This window comes from Pituophis catenifer, unplaced genomic scaffold, assembly GCF_029215685.1.
Source record: "Pituophis catenifer annectens isolate HBS135680 unplaced genomic scaffold, rPitCat1.0.hap2 SCAF_2, whole genome shotgun sequence".
In the NCBI taxonomy this organism is placed as follows: Eukaryota; Metazoa; Chordata; class Lepidosauria; order Squamata; family Colubridae; genus Pituophis; species Pituophis catenifer.
The window spans coordinates 155202704-155225234 of NW_027256882.1; the positions used below are offsets into that span (position 1 = coordinate 155202704).

A 22531-nucleotide genomic window follows, 5' to 3' on the forward strand; every position below is an offset into this window, starting at 1 on the left:
GAGGAGAGGCTGGATTCTGCTGCCTCCCCAGTAGTCTGAGATAGAGGCCCTGCAAAAGGTTGGCAGGTCCACGGGCTGGGCTGGGCCAAAGCTGCTCAGCATGGCCCCTTCCCTTTGGTAGTGTTAGTTGTACATCCAGTTGTCAGTTAACAGGTAAAATCCTCAAAAGTTCCTCGGGCTGGGTGGTGAGGTAGGATGTTGGCTGCGTATGTCATGCCTGCTGGATGGCCTCGGATATTCTCACATGGATTCTGGAAAGGTGGAGAGGAAAAGCAAAAAGGAACATAAACAGAATGGACATGAAAGTAGCATGGTAAACAAGAAACATTGATAAATGGGACCCTAGGTCCAGGATTTGTGGGTTCAAGAGACTCAGTGCCATGGAGGAGGAGATGGTTTAGGAATTGAAAAAAAAAACAACAGCTAAACTTCTGGAACGTAATCAGACTCGGAATAAAGGGCATCTCCCAAGGTATTCCTCATCATCTGTCATAGAAGACTTCGAGAGACTGGTCTTGTTTCATTAAAGTAGCCCAAGAAGATATGATACTTTGCTGCAGATAGCTTCCTGTCTCTACTAGCGCTTCTACATGAACTAGGAATCATATCACTGCCCCCAATTGGACTTTTTTTGCACCACTTGGCCCAATTCATTGGATACTGGTGCTGGTCATGATGACAAGATGGTAGGATGAAAGGGTTTTTACATCATAGTTAGAAATCTGATATTGCAAGAAGACTTCAACTCTTGCAGTGCACATTATAGGAGAAGTTGTGGTAGTCCATTCTTAGAGGAGGCTAATGTAAATTTCCATGAACGATATGAGTAGCCTGCCTCAAATTTTATAGATAAAGGTAATAAAGGCTTTGGATACTTGTATAGCAGGGGTGGTGAGGGGTGGTGGTGCAGTGGTTAGAATGCAGTATTGCAGGTCAACTCTGCCCACTGCCAGGAGTTCAAGTCTGACTGGCTCAAGGTTGATTCAGCCCTCCCTCCTTCCGAGGTCAGTAAAATCAGGACCCAGACTGTTGGGCACAATAGGCTGACTCTGTAAACCTTTTAGAGAGGGCTGTAAAGCACTGTGAAGCAGTATATAAGTATTGCTAGTACTATCTTGTAGGACCCAGGAAATTTGCCTTCTTGGTAGCTGCATTCCTCCTGTGGTCCACATGGCTCCAACTCTCTTGAGACTGTAAAGCTGTAACCATCTGGCTCTTCTGTCATGCCCTGGGATAGCAACAGAGCTAGAATACAACCTCCTAAACTGTTGCATTTTTGGCATGCTATACCTAAAGACAGATTTGTCCTGCCAAAAATAAATATGTGCTAAATGAAGTAAAGAAAATGGTTGTTGCTAGGTTTCAAAGTGATTGAGTAAAAAATTAAGGGGCTGAGTAGATAATGATGGGGAGAAATCCTTGGCCATGGTAAGCCACCACAAAGCAGCATGGACAGGTGTAGAGTAGCTGAATTGATAATTGAGCTTTTAAATGGCTTCTGGTCATTTACCGAATTTATTTGTAAGATTGTTTACCTTGAAATTTAAGGGCCTAGCAAAGTTAACCTAATATTTAATTAATATTGTAGATATAAATAAATAGAATTGGATTCCTTATTGTATGGTATTATGAGAAGTGTAATTCTACCAGAGGGCAATAGTGATGGTCAGGATTCCTAATACAGAAATCTCAACTGCTTCACTAAACTGTAGATTCTTTATTGGTTGAGAGAGTTTGGCACAATTAAAATGATACAAACTCCGCGATCCTCGAGAGTGTAGCCAGGCCATCCACTTGGCAGATGACAAGGGAATGTACTACATTATGAGGTGTAGACACTTACATGGCGCTTCACATCATCCAGGCTCAGGGCAACACCCTTGTCACTGTTGTTCCCTTTGTGTTTCTTCTCACACTTGTCACGGCGACAGAGGTGGAACTTAATAACCTAGAGAGTGAACAAGAGGAAATGTTCATCATTGGGAACTATTAATTGGGATTACTGACACAGTAGGTCAGTGAATAAAATTCCATATGATTGAGCTGTAACACTAATTACCACATTGAAATGAGCTTTAGGTGACCCCTACATAGAAGTCAAATTCTGAAAATGGTGTATTTCAGTGAAGTGTGATGAATTACTTTCCTATTGACTCAGTTTATTGCTAAAACTTAAAAACTTTTTTCTTAATTGAAGAGAACTAAAAGTTTGTTTCAGAACTGAATTACAGCATATGTTTACTGGATACCTCCTTATAAGCCATACGTTGTGCTCCTTTCCCTCATGTTAACAGTGACCAAAACTCACCTCATAGGCATAGTCAAAAAGCTCAAGCACAGTCAGTAAACTGGCCCCAATAAACAGTCCCATCTGTCCCCCAATGTCACCTGCATGGGAGAGACAGGAAGACGCATGTCAGGTCTTTAGATGCATCCCAATCCCAATCTTGGCATGTTTCTTAAGTGGAATAACTTCCATCTCTGGGTAATCCCCAATTATGCCAACCCACACTGAAGGGAAAGGGGGAACATGGGAGATTTTACATTACATTGAAGTCAGCCCCAAAGGTCACCCCTGCCTTGGAAGTCTGGCATTTACAGGATCTGCTCCAACTGGCAGTCAGAAAAAAAAGTGATCTCACCCAGCAGTCCAGCTACTTCATATGCTTTCTTCTGCTCAATAGTTTCATAGTTCAAAGCCTCAAAGAAAATGTCCAGAACGAGGATGTTCTCCCTGCATAAGATGAAGGGAAGTAAAAGGGATCCAAACTTTAAAATCTGCCCACCAAAGAATCCTGTAAGTAGACCCTATGCTGATGTTTGGAATTTTGGCTAATGACCAACTCGGCAAAACAAGCACCCATAGTTGTAGAAGTGAGAACAGATACACACACTCACATGTCTACACCTAAAGAGACAAATGATGGTTGCAGCTGTTTGTGGAATCATCACAGGATATGTGGAACATTTCCTCAGAAGAACAGAATTGGCTCCAGAAGAGATGGGAGACCTATCTGTCTTTTCTTTGTTTCTATCAGTTTGTCCATCGATTGATTGATTGATCCATCGATCGATCCATCATCTCTCTCTCTCAGCTATCTATCATCTATCATCTGTCTGTCTATTTGTCTATCTGTCTATCTAATCTTTTATCTATTAAATTTATTTGCCGCACATCTCACTGCTCTGGGCAGATTACAACATTAAAAAAAATAAAACCATGAGAAATATTACTAATAACAATAAAATGCAATTATATGTAAGGATGGTGATTCTGGGCAGCGTACAACATTAAAACACTAAAACCATGAGAAATATTATTAATAACAATAAAAATGCTATTACTAATTAAAGATGGGGAGGGAGGGGGGCAAGGTGTGCAGGAGAGGGGATCTTATATTGGTCCATCAACCACCTCCAGTGTGATGCTTCCCCTCAGGGGCCCCAAGCCATCTGGCAGAACCGGGTTTTCAGTCTTTTGTGGAAGGCTGGGAGGGTGAGAGCATATCTAACTTTGGGGGACAAGATGTTCCAAAGGGCAGGAGCCACAGCAGAGAAGGCTCTTCTGGACCTTTCCAGCCAGAATTCCTTAACCAATGGGGTTTGCAGCATGCCCCCTCTGCCAGCATGGGTGAGTCGGGCCTAGTCCTATTGGGATGAGGCAGTTCCTCGTATAACCTGAACCCATGCCATGCAGGCTTCAAAGGTGATCACCGACACCTTGAATTGCACCTGGAAGCAGACTGACCATCAGTGCAGCTCACAGAATAGTTGCATAATATGGCTCACTCTTAAGAGCTCTGGAGATCGCCCACGCCACCACACTCTACACTAGTTGTAGCTTCTGAATGCTCTTCAAGGGTAGCCCCATGTAGAGTGCATTGCAGTAGTCCAAGTGTGAGATGATCGGAGTTTGAACGATTGAGCACAGGGACTCCTGATCCCGGAAGGGGTGCAACTGGACACAATGTGAGTACTCAAATGCCTGGGTTCACCAACTGGGAAAGGAAGAAATGTTCTCCTGGAGTGCTTCCACTTGCTAAGAGAATTGTTTTTAATAGGAAGGAAGAGCCAAACGGTGCCTTCTTCAATGCATGGCTCTTTCCTCATCTGCTTCTTTCCAAAGCTGTCTCTCGGTTCTAAATCTCTGGGTTATCTCTGACAATACCTACAGCTTTGCCCTGATGGTGGATGCTGCTGTCTTATTAGTTTCTGTTTTGGCCAGTTAGTGAGGGACAGGAAGGGGAAGTGCAGAAAAAGGGTACTGTATTTTTCGGAGGATAAGATGCAGCTTAGTTTTTGGGGAAGAAAATAGGAAAAAAAATCTGCCTACCAGGTATTCATCTGGTTAGCGTCCTTAGTCTAGTCAGCTTCAGCACATTAGTTTGCTGGTTTTTTATCCCCTGCTTGGGGATAAAGGACAACTTCTAAGGCACAGCTGAGAGGAAGCAGCAATGAGAAAAGCAGGCAAAGCACGGGGAGATCACTCCGCTAGCGCCTCGTTAGGGCTGAAAAAAAGCTTTGAAAAAGCTACACTCGGAGTATAAGACACACCCAAATTTTCAGCCTCTTTTGAGGGGGGGGAAAGGTGCGTCTTATACTCTGAAAAATATGATAATAGATGGGTTGGATGCAAGGGCAAAACTCAGCCAGGAAAAGAAACTCACCCAATGTACTGTTCACTCTTGTTGTATTTCTTGGCCAAGTACTTGGCTGAGGCCTTGCTGGGGATCTTCACCATGGACAGCTCTTTACCATAGCGTGTGACGTTGCAAGGCATCTCACATACACAATAATCATTGTCTCGCTCCACCAAGAAGTCTGGAGACCCCAAAGGAAAGGAAGAGTCACAATGATTTTGAATAACAAAATACCAAATGCACTTCGTAACATCTCATTTTAAGAGACTTGAGAGGTGATGTCTATTGGTCCTTACCAAGGGCTGGATCTGCACATTCTTTGTACTGTTCGGGAGTGCAGTACGGAGCATCACCTGCAAAAGAACATAAAGTGATGTTATGCTTTAATGCAAGCAGCTATTAACCGTTAAGCATGCAGATGGTGATTGCGTGACTGCAGGACTCTGCAACAGTTACAAAGTGCAGAAATCTCGATCACATGACTGCCAGAGGAATTGTGACAGTCCTAAGTACAAGGGCTGGTCGTAAAGTTGCTTTTTCAGCACCATCGTAACTTTCAACCATCACCAAACGGTGCGATTATTAAGCGAGGTCTACCTGTAGTGATATTATTTCTGTTCCCTATATTCTAGATATGGGGTGTGGGGGGTGTGGGGAACCCAAGCAGAAGAAAACATAATCTTAGTGCTTTCCATCCTCATGCTTTAAAAAGGGAAAATATTTTCCTTCTTAGGGATTGTATTCTAATACTAGATGCCCTACCTAAAATAATCCAGGGAAAGCTTTAGAGCAGCGGTGTCAGACTCAAGGCCCATGAGTTGAATCCAGCCCATAGGGTGCTTAGATCTGGCCCGCGGAGCTGCCATGGAAAAAGCAAAGGACTGGTCCATGGTGCCTATGCCAATGAAAACAGAGCTCCGGAGGGCCACGTTGGCATAGCATCTGGGCCACCACAGATGCCCCTGACATGAGTGATGTCGAGCTGGCCATGCCCACCCCAGCCACCTGAAACAGTGGTGAAATCCAATTTTTTTTTTTACTACAGGTTCTGTGAGTGTGGCTTGGTAGGAGTGGCTGGGGAAGGATACTGCAAAATCCTCATTCCCACCCCACTCCGAGGCCAGCCAGAGGTGGTATTTGCTGGTTGTCCGGACTGCTCAAAATTTCCGCTACCGGTTCTCCAGAACCTGTCAGAACCTGCTGGATTTCACCCCTGCCCTGAAGTCAAACATAACCCTGGTGTGGCCCTCAATGAAATCGAATTTGACACCCCTGCTTTAGAGCTTAATTGCTCTGATTATGAAACTGAAACTGGTTCTCAATTTTTCTATAGAGAACAAATGTTGTGTTAATACATTGTGCAAACAAAGTATCCAATTAAAAATAGTACACTTAATGAAGATATTGCCATTGGCTTTATTTTCTTTGCATTTTAAGGCAACCTCATTAGTCAGAACCTACACTGAAGCTGAACACAGTGTCGCATTATGCAAGCAAAATTGAATTCAAACCCCTGCATTAATCCATGTCTTGTTTATCATCTATCCTAAATAATGATACTATATCAATTTCTAATCAGGTTTGATCTGTAATCTGAAAACTACTCATCCCCCATTTTCTCATCATTTGTCTGTGCTATTCTGCCTACTCTTCCCTAGGAGATGGAGCTGATTAAAAGAATTAACTCACTTCCTTGTTAGGATTATGCTAATTACATATCTGGAAGAGGTATTCTGATTAACAAGAAAGACTCTTTACAGGTGAAGGTGAAGTGGTTGAAAGAGCCCTGGCATCTGTTATAGCATGCCTTAGAACTAGAAAACGGGAGTGGCTCAATTAGGGGAAGTCATAATTAGAGATGAACCATATAATAAGAAGCACTTTTAAAGAATATTTTCAGCAACTGTAAAACAACTTACTTCCATTGCTTTGGGGCAATTTTGGTAATTACTTTGAAAATAAATGAAAATATTCATGTATTGACAAAGTAGCACCCTCATTCTGAGGGTAGTTTATTGCGCCACTGTGATACTTCTAAGAGCTATTTAAGTATATAGCATAGACCACATAGACTAGATATTATCATATAAATTAGCATATTCTTCTGGGAGAGCAGTGGTGGAAATTGTGGTGGATTACCTGGAAACCAGTCATTTGGAAAAAGCTAACCCGTGTAATGAGAGCATTTATTTCAGCTTTTCTTAAGAATGCTCATATGTCTCTGGCATTTTTTCCCCACTTACAGGTGGTTTAATTTGAGCTTAATTATGTCATCATGCACCAAATTGGACTGTTTATTAGATGTTGTGAAATCAGGTATATGATGCTGATTTGCCAGCTTTTCTCGTACGAAGAAGGCAATGCAGTAAAATGGCTTAGAAGCAGCCGCAGAAGATTGTTTCATATATTTTTGTATATTGCCCTTGGTTCCTATAAGAGGAAAGGTGGTATATATATATATATATCATCATCACCATCATCACCATCTAAAGAATTGAAAACCTACAACAGTTAATTCCACAGCTGAATATATTATGCAGATTAACATACTTCTGCTGACTGCCAATTCTGACCGGCTCAAGGTTGACTCAGCCTTCCATCCTTCCGAGGTCGGTAAAGTGAGGACCTAGATTGTTGGGGGCAATATGCTGACACTGTAAACTGCCTAGAGAGGGCTGTAAAAGCACTGTGGTATATAAGTCTGAGTGCTATTGCTATACGGCACATTCTTATATTGGTTCATCTAGTGCAATATTGTTTTCGATTGCAACAGTAATCCTACTGCTGCTACCTGAAACTTTTTAAACTGGAGGCCTAGTTGATGATTGGGCGGTGCTATGGCTAGAAGTTAAGATGCTGGGCTTATCAGTTGGAAACCCGACAGCTCAGGTTAGAGACCTGAGAATCATGCAACGGGATGAGCACCTGTCAGCCTCTATGATGCTTACTTGCTGTAGGCTGCCATAGTAACGGGAGGGGGGAGGTATGAGTATTTGGGAGCGGGGAAGTGTGCTGGTGGAGATGTCTCATAGAAGGGAGGAATAGTCTCACCGTCTTCGGCGCAGCTGAAGGGAGTGCTGATAGCCAGTCAAGGTCAACCGTTCTGGCATACCAGATAGATGGCACCATCTGTAATTGCACCTCACATGACACCTTGGGGAGTTGGGGATTGGACATTCAGCTAGGGTCCTTGGGGGGAGGGATTTTGGAATACTTTCAATATGTAATTCGCCTAGTTCCTGCCCACCTAGTAGTTTGAAAGCATACAAATGTGAGTAGATAAATAGGCACTACTTCGGTGGGGAGGAACTACTGCTCGTTGACATCATGCTGGCCACAAAATGCAGAAACATTTTTGGACTGTCAATGGTCTTGAAATGGAGATGAGCACCACCCTCTATAGTCGGCAACGGCTAGCAGAGTAAAATCCACAGGGACTCCTTTTTTCCCAGGTGAGGAACTGGGATCTTCTACTACACTATAAATCTTGTGCTTTTATGACTCCGTCTGATTCTCGTTTCCTGCTTGCTTATTAAACTGAAACAGTTGACATGGTTGGAATTCTGGAATGTGGTGTTTGCTGGTGTTTGAGGGTTGGCACTAGCTCTCTCCGCTTCAGTCTGCAAGAGGAGCTGTCCAGCACTATCAGCAGTCAGCTGACTTGATGAAGAATTGGACTGAAGCTGGGCAGACGATTATTAGCCTATGCAGAGTTTCAGCACAGCATCTGGTTGAGATGTACTGGTATCTCGTAATGCGACTACACTTAACTGTCAATATTCATTTCCCATCCCGCATCCCCACCTCATGCTTCAAACTGAATCTTAACTTCAAGGGGCTGAACCTTTTTCATTACTATTTTGAATATAGAGTAGTAATTCTGGAGAATACAAAACTGGGGGAGAAATCCAACTGAGGAACATTAGATTTTTGATTCTGCAGATCCTTTGCATTTATTGCAGTTGTCCTCTGTATTCCTGATTCATTCTGGCGACCACTTTAGAGGAGATATCTAATCCAGTTTCATCTTTGGGTTCTGCAGGCATTAACATAGGCAACCTGTTGTTACACAAGTAAATGTGGCATGCTAGCCCACCATTTATTTATTTAATTTAATTTAATTTTATTTTAAATTTATATACCGCACTTCTCCCTGAGGACTCAGGGAGGTGTACAGCCAGAATTAAAAAACATAAAATACAAATATTAAAAAACAATTAAAATATATATAAATTTGGCCCAAAATTAAAAATACAAACCAATTAAAACATTTAAAATTTCTTCTTAAGCCAGCCCGGCTTGCTGGAAAAAGTGGGTTTTAAGGGCACGGCGGAAGGCACTAAGGTCTTGGATTCTCCTTATCCCTGGGGGCAACTGATTCCAGAGGGTAGGTGCCCCCACAGAGAAGGCCCTCCCCCTGGGGGTCACCAGCCTACATTGATTGGCTGATGGCACCCTGAGGAGGCCCTCTCTGTGGGAGCGCACGGGACAATGGGAGGTCGTCGGTAGCAGCAGGCGGTCTCGAAGATAGCTAGGCCCGATGCCATGGAGCGCTTTAAAGGTGATAACCAGCACCTTGAAGCGCACCCGGAAGACCACTGGGAGCCAGTGCAGCTCGCGCAGGAGCGGTGTTACATGGGAGCGCCATGCTGCTCCCATCACTACCCGCGCTGCTGCATTCTGGACCAGTTGGAGCCTCTGGGTGCTCTTCAAGGGGAGCCCCATGTAGAGACCGTTGCAGTAGTCAAGGCGAGAGGTGACGAGGGCATGAGTGACTGTGCACAGGGAATCCCGATCAAGAAAGGGCCGCAACTGGCGAATCAGGCGAACCTGACAAAAGGTTCCCCTGGTTACAGCTGTCAGATGTTCCTCCAAGGACAGCTGCATATCCAGGAGGACTCCCAGATTGCGAGCCCTTTCTGTGGGGGCCAAAGACTTGCCCCCAATAGTCAGTGATGGAGTCAACTGACTATATCGGGATTTATATTTAGCAATAGCAATAGCACTTAGACTTATATACCATTTCATAGTGCTTTACAGCTCTCTCTAAGAGCTTTATAGAGCCAGCATATTTCCCCCAACAATCTGGGTCCTCATTTTACTGACCTTGGAAGGATGGAAGGCTGACTCAACCTTGAGCCTGGTGAGATTTGATCTGCCAAACTGCTGGCAGCTGATGATCAGCAGAATAGCCTGCAGTACTGCACTCTAACCACTGTGCCACCGCAGCTCTTAGATTTAAATATCAAAATAGTGAGCATATTCCAGAGTATATTCCCATAAACCAGCCCTTCATCTTGCAAAAGACTCAATAAGAAGATGATTTTTTTTTTTAAAAAAAAATTGCAACGGTTATGGACTCTGGTCCTTAGCTTCCCTTTAGAACTGTCCTTCCTTCTTACCAGGCATATGCACCATACGACAGTTGCAGTTCTCCACCAAGTAGCGGGTTTCACAATCTATGCGGCAAGCAGTGATGCTATAGGTGTCATAGAATTCAGACTCCACTGTCACTGACTTGCAGTCACCCCAAGGTGGAGGAAGGTAGATAAGCTGTGCAAGAGAGAATAGAATTGAGAAGGTCAATATCTCCTTAATCTTTCCTAAGACAAAAAGAAGAGCTCCATTTGGCCTGTAATGATGTTGTCATATATATGGACTCAGTAGAGTTTAAAAATGAAACAAGGCAGCAATAAACACATACAATAATATTACCAATAGCATATCCCAGTGTAGACAACAATGCAACTCTGAAGTCAAAACCTGCTACTCAGTAGCACTAGCCATTTGACCTCAGCCTGGATTCCTGGTTCAGATTCCAGAGATGTTTCAATCTAAGCCATTCTTTTCAAAGGAGAATGGAAGAAAAAGCATTGCGGGACACTTCTTTTTTTTTTTTTTTCTTCCTTGCAACAATTTATATTCACTCATTATCCTTTTCTTTCGGAAACCCAAGGCAGCATACATAATACCACTTTCAATTTTTAGCCGTGATAAAATAGGAATAAAACATGTTTTATTCAATAAACGTAACTTGCAAGGTAGGTTTTGCTGAGAAACACTGAGTGGCTGAAAATAATTCAGTCAGCTTCCATGGCCGAGGATGGATATGAACCCGGGTGCTCCTGGTCCTAGCCTAGTGCCTTAATCACAAAACCATTCCTGCTCTTTAGGACGGATACAAGAAGACGTTTTAAATGAAGCAAATGTGTCTTCAACTTACCCGCTGCTCTTGGCAGGACACAAACGTTTGGAAGCCAGGTGCCACTCCAAATCCCAGCTGGTCAATGAAGGGTGGCTCATCCTGGCTGTGGATCTGCACTTTAATCCCAGCTTCAAAGGATGTCTCATCTATGGCACAGAGAGATAGAAAGCATGGCAAGAGCAAGTGAGGTGGCCCTCCAATCCCCAGGGACATCAAGAGGGACATCCCAGGGACATCCACGCATCAAGGAGAAGCACGATGTTGAAGCTACAGGGGCATGGAGAGCAGGTTCTCCCGATCTTCTCAACACACACCTGCCATAGTTTCCCCTGCGTTAGGGATTAACAACCTTTCTGGACCTTTTGGGAGCCTCTTTTAGGTATTGTCACAAAATGAGTGCCAGGATAGGTGAAATCGATTACAGACATTTATTTACCAGCAAATGGAGGAACTTGCAGTCTGAATTTTCCTCTAGACTTAACCCTTTGTTGTTGTTTTTCTGAGCAGCTGGGCATGCTTTCAAGTAAAACATTGGGCTATAATCCCCCCCCTCCTGTTTTCATTGTCTAAGGAAGCCCAGAGGCCTTCTAATAAATAAAGATGATTTAGAAATTGAGGCTTCCCTTTGCAAGCATGCCAGCTTTCCATAAATTTCTTTAAACTAAAGGATGTGTTAAAATATTAAAATCGAGCAGAAAGGGGAGGCTGGTAAATACCAAAAGAGATGTTTTTGGCAGCACGTTGCTCCCCCTTGATCTATTATGCAGCAGTTTTAGGGCTGATTGACTGACGAATCAAAATACCCAAAGACTCACAGAAACCAGTCTTCCTCCCCATTAACGCAAAGGTCGAGATTCAATCCAGGCACACATCCAGGGATACTAATAGCATTTTTGTTAAAACCAGGCAGAGCCCATATGGCCCTCTTTCTCTCCCCTTCTCCCTAGAAATGTAAAGCCAGCTAGGAATGCAAACATGTTTCTTGATGACCTTTTGATTAGGGACTCTGGATGACCTTTGATTGGGGACTCTGGCTTCACCCCCTCCTGCAGTCTGAAGAACACATTTCTCCCTTAACAGAACAAAATGCTATTTCTGGATAAGAGGCAGCTACCTGGTTGGCATTGCTAAGCTGGTTGCTATGGTGAGTAGGACAGGACTGAAGAGGGGGAGGCCGAATAAGGAAACGGATGTGGAAAGGCAAGATGAGGGTCTCGGGTGGTTGTGCAAGTCTAGGAAATGACTGACTGGAGGGAGACTTGGAGGAGGGGAGGGGGTTTTGGCAAATTGAGGCTGCCTAAGGATGGGCGGTGCAGAACTATACATGAGGGATTCTGCCACGAGGAGAAATGAGGAACTGATGCAGGGATAGGAAAGGAGAAAGCACTTTTACCTGTCTCTCCCCAGACCGGAAGGTATTCATCCTGTTGAATGTCCAGCATGATCTCCAAGCCATTGCCGGTGCCCCCTTTCATGGTGATGAGAGGTGGCTTGTCAGACTGGCCAGAATTGAAGGTGTAGCACTTTCCGTAGCGGGTGAAAACCTGTGGAGGAGAAAAAGTAGGGTTAGGATAGGAGCCTGACACTTCGTCTGGAGGCCAGTGGGCTCTCCTAGCCTTGCTAACCAAGAGCAAGCCAGAGCATAACTTACAACATTGTCACATTGTGTCTTTCAACAAGTGTAATAAGTGTACTCTTTGGGCCTGGTGGACACATCTGGAACTTGGGAACATGTTGCAGCACTCTTGCAAAATGGCTGCTGGGGGAGAGGCTTGGCCAGTTCCAAAATGGTTAACCACAAGCATTGATTTGCTCGGACAGGTTGGGAACCATGGCCGTTGTATGACTTGTGGACTTCAACTCCCAGAATTCCTAAGCCAGCATGCTCTCAGTGACCATATATATGTTCTTTACTATAAAGGACAGTCTTTGCTTTCCTGAAAGCTGTGCTTTAGATTTATTTATTTTTTTAAAAAATCTCATTTTTGTCCTTTAATTTGGCTATTTAACTTTTATCACACAAATGGTACCACTTAATGCACAATCTTTCACATTCAGGTAAAAAAAAAATATGAAACTTGAATTGTCTTTTAAAAACAAATTGATAATATTCTGTTTGGTTTTAGATATTTTTATTATTATGCATTTCTTGGTTTTACACTTGAATTTTCCTTTGTAAGGCAAAGTTAGAAACATAATCAATTTAATATTTTTTTTATCCTTACAAACCTCTTTCAGATTTGTCTCCTTTTCAAATTTGCCTTTATTTCCCTACACCCCCCCCCAGAAAACATGGTCTCTGTAGGGATACCTGGAAATAAAAATAATGTTGAGATGGGGCCAACTCTTTCCTCTGCAGTACCTTGTTGCCAGCTCCCTTTAAAATATTATTCTTTTTAAAATGCCAATTCATCTGAAGCAATGAGCAAAGGAAGAGATGTCTGAGGGCACACTGGCAACCTGGATACCATCTTAGGGACTCACCTTCCTCCCTTTCCCAGTTCCTCCTACTTTGGAGCCAGTCAGTTCCACTATGAATAAATGACCAGTGGGAAACAGTTGAGAACCAAAGACACAGGTTAGTGAAAAATTATATCCATTTGCTTGTTAGGCATAAGGAATATGCTGGATTAGAGGTTAAAAAGTGCTATGCATAGAAAGAGCTGGCAGGATTCATTTGCTTTACGACTCAGGAAGCTAACTATCTCTGATGAATTCTCTTAAGCCCAGTGGTCGTCTTACTTCCTTCAGTATGAACAATAACAATAAGAACAGCAAATCACAGTGAAAGGGAACAAATACCGAGCATATTCACTGGTTGCATCTTCCATTAAAGGACAGACTCTGCCCTGCTGGCATTTACACTCATCTGCTGCTGGGTAACTCATCTTTTACAGGTGGCCAAATAAAAGTCCCTGCCAAGCAATTCATATAACAAATAGCCTAAGGAATAACATTTGGCAACTGCTACTCGAGGAAAGCTTAAAATATTTGTAGGCACATCTGGGTACTCTTGTTTCTGCCTTGTTGGCATGTTTGAGCCAAATTCTTGAAAGAATAAAATTCAGACAGAGACATGGACAGGCAATTCTGCATAAAGCCACGAAGGAAATATGCAAGGTGTCTTTTCTGCCCTCCCCCCAAACCGCCATACATGCAGAGTCTGTCTATTTATCTGTATATGTGTGTCATAATTTGCCTTTTTCTTCTGCCGAGTTCTACAGAGTACTTATATTAAGTATGTCTCCATAGAAAGCCTGCTTGGTGTAATGCTTAAGGCAGGCAGGCAGGCTGGAAGCCAGGGGACTGGGAGTTCTAGTTCTGCCTTAGGCACAAAGCCAGCTGGGTGACCTTGCGCCAATCACTTTCTCTCAGCCCTAGGAAGGAGGCAATAGCAAACCACTCTGAAATCTTTGCCAAGAAAACTTCAGGGACTTGTCAAGCAGACTCTAAGAATCAGACACAATTGAACAGATGGAAAAAAAGTCTGATTGAAAAAATAACGGAAGAGGGAATGTGTCTAAGTGTCCTTCCAATTTGGAGACTTTGTTCTCACATTTGGTATGTGCAGTCCTCAAATTGGTAAGATCTTGGTAACTACATGTGATAGATAAGTAATTCAACTAACTCAGTCTTCTTCTTCTTCTTCTTTTTTTTTTTTTACATATTTCAGGTTTCTGCTCTGCAGAATTAGCCAGTACTTTAAATCTACTGAGGTTTTAGGAAATACCGTGTTTCCCCAAAAATAAGACCCTGTCTTATATTTTTTTGAACCTGAAATAAGTGCTTGGCCTTACTGCCATGTGCTCAAAAGCCCGATTGAGCTTATTATCAGGGGGTGTCTTATTTTGGGGGAAACAGGGTAGTGAGCTGTACTATGTATGCAATTGCACTTGATTTTAGAATCCCACAATTTCCTTGTCTCTGGTATTGTTCTTGAGTCAAGGATAGAAAGCAAGTATTGATAGTTACTAAGATTCCTGCAAAGACAAAAAGATTCAGGTAATTTATAGAAGAAAATATTTGTAGCCCAGGGTTGAACTGTGGGGTCCTTGCTGCTCTCTGAGCTTGGTTGTTTTCTTGAGGACGTTTCACTACCAAACTAAATAACAACATCAGTGCTAGTTTGGCAATGAAACATCTGCAAGAAAACAAGCAAAATGTAGGAAGCACCAAGGACCCCCATAATTTATACTCCTTCTTATTCTTATTTGGTAGTAGGATCTTTCTCTACACAAATGCTAACCTCTGGGTTTCAGGCAAACAAAATCTAATATTCTCCCATTATCCCCTCAAAGACCCCATTCCCTGCACAGGTCACGTATCATGCAAAGCAGTAATTAATAAAAGACCATGCTGTATTTTCAGTTATTTAGGAAAACGTATTTGTACATTGGAAGTCTAAATTATGGCATAGTTATGAATGATGCATGAATTATAGAAAATATTTAAATTAATCATTTAATTATTAATAATTATTGAATTAACCACTAGCTAGCGACTGCTGCATTTTTGGAAAGCATTCTGCTATAATTTTGTTTGTTTGTTATGCTTTTAGGATAACCAGTAAGGGAAAAAAAAGATTTTCCTTCTTAAGAAGGCTCAATTAAAATTTCTGTAAAGGTGAATGCAATGAAAAAGAAGATATCCCAGTTAGACAGCATCTCAAGGAGAAGTTTGCCTTGGCTCTTATGTCTCATATGTCATGTTATGTACTTAGGATTGTAGCATCAATGAAAAAGTAGCTTACAGTATTTCAAAAGGATTAGTTGCTTTTCCTTCAGCTATTATATTTGCTGAAAAATGGAAAGCAGGGAAAAGGTGTTACAGTTCTGTGTACCTTTTGGGGAGGAGTCATAATTTTAACTTGAGGAATAACTTTGGCTTGTCCTTAGCCTACTGCTATAAAAGATTGTGACTTGGGGGTAGGTAGATAATATGATCTCAGAAGCTCCTTGGGCAAGAAGGATCTGTATGTAATAAAAAAGAGCAAACTGAGAAATGAGGTTGGGTGACTGTTAGACCCGTCAGCTATGACAGGGATGTCAAACTCTAGGCCCGCGGGCCGGATCCAGCCTGCAGGGTGCTTCAATCTGGCCTGCGGGCCCACCCTGGAAACAGCAAAGGACTGACCTCCTGTTTTCACTGACAAAGGGCTGTCGCGGCTGAAAACGGAGCCTCGATGAATGATGTCAAGCTGCCCACTCCCCCCTCTGCCACCCCGAGGTCAAACACAACCCTGATGTGGCCCTCAATGAAATAGAGTTTGACATCCCTGAGCTATGAGGTCTAAGCCGAGCTGTGGTTTGGGGAAAGCTTTTTTCCCCTCACCTTTCTTTTGTTTGAGCTTCTGTTATTTTGTTCGCATAGGTTGCTGAGCCACCTGCTCAGCTCACTCCTGTGGTTAGCATTATGCTTGCCTTTCTCTTTATTTGAGCCTTTGTTTTCATTCTCTTTATTCACTGAAGCTGTTGATGCACCCAATTTAGTCTCCTGACGGAGTCCAAGATTTGTTTTATTCATTTAGGGAGAGTCTTTTTCTCTATGGGAGAGCCAAGAGTAGGGCCAGAATCAACAGCTTGGACTGACCAGAGGAGGCGAATTCCACAGGAAATCATTATCTGTTTTCTGGGGAGAAGAAACAAGATGGTGTAGAAGAGGAAGCTTGAGAAAGGAATTAAGAAACATGGCAGTGGCATCTGGAGACTAAGCTTGAAGACTTAACAGTATGAAAATGTTCTAGGAAACTGTGAAGGGCATAGCATATTTGTTTGCCTGCCTGACATTTGCCTGAACTGCAACTAGGACAAGTTAAAATAACTCTGTTGGAAAGAAGAAGATACAAGAAGATTCAGGGCAGCCTATATAGATGATAAAGAGGATGAAAGATTTTTAGATGGCAAGCAGAACAGGAGAACATCAAAGCTAATGTCATTTTCTACGCTGAAAGAAAAGAACAGGAATGGAAAAGAGTAGAATATATTTAGACCACAGTTCAACTTCAAAAACACAATCTACATAAATTCACTGAAATGCATTTTTAAACCAGGCAGCAAAAATACTCAGATACAATATTTAATAGTTCAAATGATTCATATTTTCGATTGGCAAATTATCGACGGGGAATGATATGCATTTCTTTAATCTGTGGCCGACTGTACCACAATCACAAGATTCAGACCTGCTAAAAGTACTTGGGTGTGTGAATCAGTGACAAGTCTCATCAGGTTCTCCTTCCCTTGTGATCATCTAGTTTTGCTTTAGAACAAGCCACAACTGTCTATGTTCCTAGTGCTAGGGGAGTTATGGTCTCTTTTAGTCATAGCTACCTTCAGGCTTTCTAATCTACTGTGTAATTATAATCTTTCTCATCACTGTCAATCAATCTCCCCCACAGAACTCCAGAAATTGGAGAGTGAACATCTGCAGCAGGAAACTGCCATATTTGGCTAGGTTTCATGGACAATTTGAACAATATTGCTTAGCGCATTGTAAGCCGCCCTGAGTCTCCGGAGAAGGGCGGCATATAAATCAAATTTAAATAAATAAATAAATAAATAAATAAAAATAACATTCCTGGTTTTACAATGTGTATGAAGTCTATATCATGAAGCCTACTATAACTTCACTGGTCAATCTTATCTCTATGCTACAATCCCTTTCTCTTTGTTGCTCCATTAAATTGCCATCAACTTCCTCAGTTGAAGGTTCACTATTCAACTCTATGAATTTTTATTCATTTTGCCCATTGCATTCTGCTTCTCAATTTCAGAATTAGAAATGAATTGGAATTCCTGGATGAACTAGAGAAAGTAACAACACTGAAATGTATAGAAGGATAGCCAAGCCAGGTAGCCAGTATGTAGCTAAAGTGGTAAAGGCCAAAATGCTGTCCAAAATATTAATATATAAGTTCCAAATGCCTAGTACTTAAAAGACATGCTGGCCCACAATTGACCAGCCACTGGCTGCATGTTTTCATTACTTTTGTTCACATCTCAAAGAAATACACGTTGAAATTCCAAAGGTACCTATTTTTATACACATTCCAATTTCACTGAGAGCAGAATGAAACAGAAGACACAAAAAGGACTAAAACACATACACTTCTGACCCTTTCCACTGGATGCATCAAAATGAGAGAAACAATGTGGCTCAAAGAAGCAAAGTTATTATTTTATATACTCGTTTAAATTTCAGAAACCACTTCTCTTTCTTGCTCTATCGTCAAGGGAGCAGGCTAAATTATTTTCCTTTTTCATCTAAGTTAACCCAATTGTTAGCCAAATGCAATACAAGTGCAATCCTCTTCTTTTTTTAAGTCCCACTCATCCTGAGAATAAAAGGCTTATTTTCTGTCATTCTGAAACAGAAACCACACAACTGGAAATCAACTGAGCATAGTTTTTTAAAAAAAGAAAATTCCCAAACTTTTAGCTTTTGAGATGAGCCTGGTTCCTAGTGTCTACGTGAATACAACTAAGCATTTTGTTTTGACAATAGTACAGTATGGAAGTGGTTGGCCATTTGTCTTTTTAAAGGATTTGGTTGTGATTTCCCAGCCTTGTTATTCACTGAGAGCTTGCATTCTAAACTATTGGCCAAACCTGCTTAATTTATTAGTCTAGAAAAGCAATAGCAATAGTACTTATATACTGCTTCACAGTGGTTTACAGTCATCTCTATAACAGTTTACAGAGTCAGTCTATTGCCCCCAACAATCTGGGTCCTCATTTTACCCACCTCGGAAGGATGGAAGGCTGAGTCAACCTTGAGCCTGGTGAGATTCGAACTGCCAAATTGCAGACAGCCGGCAGTCAGCAGAAGTAGTCTGCAGTACTGCACTCTAACCACTGCGCCACCTTGGCTCATAAGATCAATGAGAGGCTCATTTGCCCAGACTTTCTCTAAAACCAGTGAAAAAGTTAACTAGCTGTCCCTACCCATTACATGCATGACCCCACAACCTTGCATTGTGCCAGACCACTGCAGCCCTTGCCTCCTCCCCCAAAATTAAAAATGGCCCCCGATTGATTGCTTTATGCCAATACTTCAACAGTCTGCTGAAATAGTAGCTTTGCAACTGCAGGACCCAACAGTTGTCTGTTGTCCTCACCAAGAGTCCCCTTTCCCCATCCTGACTTACAGTGGTGAAGTTGTGGGGGCCACAGCGCTCACCCTGAAAGTGGCAGGAGAGCAGCATTTCCTCGAGCTGGTGGCCCAGCCGGTCCAGCAAACGCTGTGTGGATTGCTCCTGTGGTGGCAAGGGGGGCAGATAATGGGAGAAATCCAGCAGGTTCCCCAACCAGAGCCACTGAGGGTCCCACAAGAGGGTCTGCACAGCAGGTGTTGGCTGCAAGTTTTTGTTGAGGAGACCAAGCCAGTAGCCACTGAGGTGGAGATCCGCTCGACTCATACGACGTAGCAGCACCAGGTTGTTGTTGCAAAGGGTGACAGCGGGGAAGGTCAGGTTGGGGGAGTAGAGGATATGCAGCTTGGTGTGAACAGGCCAAGAAAGCAGATAATGGACGCGATTGGATGACCAGGTCAACAGCAAGGCCATGGAAGCCAGGATAGCCATCAGCCAAAAGGCACGGTGTGGGCAGGACAGGTGCACTGAGAAGACCTGGTGAAGTCCGTGGAACTTGATTTGCTTCAGAGAAAAGCGAGGTGGGTCTACAACACAGCCACTCCTGCTGCTTTCCATATTAGCAATCGGAGAGATGGAAAAGCCAGCCTGGGTTGAAGGATGTATCTCTTTAACAAGCTGTATTCTCCTCATCATCTGAGCTCAGATTCTGCTGTTTTCTTATCTCTCTATCTCAGTGGCTTTGGCTGGTACTGCAAAGAGGTGGGGGATGCTGTGAGAGCTGGCTGAAGGATCAGTAGCCTCTCCTAGTTACAAAGAGACTGTGTGTCGAGGAGACCGTCTAGCTCACGCACCCAAAGAGCCACCTAGAGTATGCCAGAGCCAAGACAGGCAGGAGGAAAGCAGGCAATAAAAGGAGAATGTGGGGGGCACGGGTGCGGGGGGGGGGAAGAAAAGGGGAGTGGAAGAAAGAGACAGAAAGAGGAGAAATGGGGGTGTACGGAGATGATTCAGAGGCATCAGCTTGGTTAAGAGAAGGAAGACTTAGCTGAATAATAGAGGAAATCACAGAAATGAAAGCAATGTTGGCTGAAAGAAAGAGGAGGGAGAAAGACAGAAAAACAGCACACAGAGAAAAACGGCATGTAGTTATTTAGAAAGAAATGGTGCCTGACAGGCAGCAAAGCAAACTCAAGTGAAGTTTGGCTCCTATGCAGTCAGTTCGGTTGATTGAAAGCATATGTTAAACCACCAACAATTGTCCATTATCCAGCATCTGTGAGCTATATATTGTCCCTCTTGCGGTTGCTTTGCACTTGCCACCCTCTCTATAGGGGCTCTTTGGATGAGATTTCCTGAAAAGGGATGCAAATATTTTATTTGGATTTGCTTTTTTTCTGTGCAAGCACAGAAAATGCCCTATGCCTCTTTTGTCTTAAAATGTGTAGATGAGGGAGGAGGAGGAGGAGGAGGAGGTGGTGAGTGGCTGTTAACAGTCCCTAGCATGGGAATAACAAATAACGTAAAATTGCACAATGTAAGATTGGTTTTAGACAAGTAGTCCCTGCCACCTGGACAAATGGAGTTAGGCATCTTTACCTCCAGGAATTAAAATTTGTAGTATGTTTTGACCATGATGTAAGTAAGGAGATACTTGGGCTCCTTAGGACATATACCAAAGATACCAGCAGTGTGTTGGAAACAGTCTGAATAAGGGCAAATACACATGTCCCAGGATCCTGCAAGAGTCTGAATAAGCTATTCGCTGAAATTCAAAGCAAGACCAGGGGACAAATTCTTACCAAGTCTCCCACCTTAAAGAGCAGAGAGAAATAACAAAACATGCAGGAAACAAAGGACTACGTACAGAAAATTAGTAATGACAGAAAGGCACCAACTCAGGAAACAAAATCTAGCCTGTGTTTTATTCTTTGTATATAGGGCTGAAGAAGAATGGCTCTATGCAGAATCTTCAAGCTTCTTAACAAGTTCATCAGACACTGGGTGTTCAGGATGGCGACCACAAGACTCATCATACCAGGCATCCAGAAAACCTCCATAGATCTGATGGATGCTTATTGGCACATCTCTATCAGATGAGCACACCCCAGGCTCCTCAGATTCAAGGTTAGACAGGAGCAACAGCAGTTTGAAACTCTTCCCTTTGGTGTAACTTCAGCACTCTGTGTTTACTCAAAAGATTGCAAGTCTGATAGTCCACCTGAACACTTAGAGCAGGGGTGAAATGCTCCCGGTTCGGACCGGTTCGACTGAACTGGTAGCGACGGCGGCCGGTGGTTCGGAGAATCGGTAGCGATGGTGGTGCGAGGCTCTGCCCGCCCCCCAGTTGTCATTACTTCCTGGTTTTAACCAGGAAGTAACCTGTTTTTTACTCTATGTGCACACACAGAAGGGTTTGTGCAGAGGGTCCGTGCGTGCACTTCCGAACTGGTTGGAAAGGTAAGTAGATTTCACCCCTGACTTAGAGTGTCTGTATTTCTGCTTATCTGGATGATCTGCTTATAAAGTACTTTTAAGGAGAAGGACAATGGACAGCATAAGCTTGGATGTTCCAATCCTGAAAAATCACAGGTTAAAATGAACTTGGGAAAAACACAACCTCCCTCCCTCCAGGCAAATGCTGCATCTTTATCTACAGAGAAGAGGCAAGCTGTTCCTATCCCCAGAATAGCCACTCAAGCTGCAGAGCAAAATAAGAGAGGTTTTAGCCTCCCCAGGAGGCAGACTCACGTGATAATAGTGAGACTAGGGGAAGGATGGTAGTGGCCTTGGATACACTTTCATTCGAGACCAATTGATTCAGGAGTGAGTTCTACTTACCTTTACTACCGGTTCGCAACGGGAGTATGCACAGATCGTTAATTATGATGTCCGGGTGAGTGGGCAGAGCCTCCCACCGCTTCTACAGAACCAGACAGAACCGGGAGCAACCCACCACTGAATTGATTCCTGCTCCCATTCCAGGGCCAAACAGCCTATAGATTCCTAGCTGTGCCTATCATGCAGGCTGGCCAGATTGTTAAGAAGTGGCTGAAGCCAGCCAGTCCTTACATGAAGAATGCCCTTCATCAACCTGAGCAGGCCAGTTAACCAAAGACTCTAGCTGAAAAGCTGGGGAAGTCACCTTCAGTCCTGCTCAGCCCAAGAAGAGTGGTTCCAATTCAAGTCATTGTGCCAATCAGCTGCCAGGACCTGCAAGTGGTGGACTTGATGTTAATGGACATGAAACACCTGGTGAAGGGGACAGATGTTTTGATAAGAATGCCCAACATCACACTAAAAGTTTAGGTCAACGCATAATGTAAGACAAAATCAAGGGGACTCCAGAAGGAGGCAGAATGCATGATGAAGGACATCTGACTTCCATATCGGCAGATTATGTAAAAGGGGTCTCTGAACACAAAAAATGGACTGGTTAAGCTGCCAGTGTTTCTTGAAGGGGGAATAGATGTTGTATCCAGAAACATTTCAAAGGATATCATATAAATCAGGTCAAACTGGTGGCCCGCAGGCCAGATGCATCATGCACAGGCCACGCCCACCCCGGCTCTGCAAAGGCAAAAAAATGTCACGATA

General features: G+C 43.1%; 1 protein-coding gene across 3 annotated transcripts in view; it reads right to left on the reverse strand.

Annotated features, from left to right (window-relative positions):
- Window positions 1-146: 146 nt before the first annotated feature.
- Window positions 147-22531, reverse strand: part of ASIC1 (acid sensing ion channel subunit 1) — a 226042-nt gene continuing 203657 nt past the window's right edge. For 2 of the 3 annotated variants that reach the window (XM_070934850.1, XM_070934849.1), the window contains 9 exons: window positions 12239-12389; window positions 10864-10991; window positions 10043-10193; window positions 4937-4993; window positions 4668-4821; window positions 2643-2734; window positions 2309-2388; window positions 1844-1948; window positions 147-251 (listed from right to left, as the gene is read on the reverse strand). In XM_070934850.1, coding sequence (XP_070790951.1) covers window positions 147-251; window positions 1844-1948; window positions 2309-2388; window positions 2643-2734; window positions 4668-4821; window positions 4937-4993; window positions 10043-10193; window positions 10864-10991; window positions 12239-12389 — 1023 coding nt within the window. Of the gene's footprint in view, window positions 252-1843; window positions 1949-2308; window positions 2389-2642; window positions 2735-4667; window positions 4822-4936; window positions 4994-10042; window positions 10194-10403; window positions 10407-10863; window positions 10992-12238; window positions 12390-22531 lie in introns of those variants that run through there. The other variant, XM_070934851.1, reaches the window with a different exon arrangement.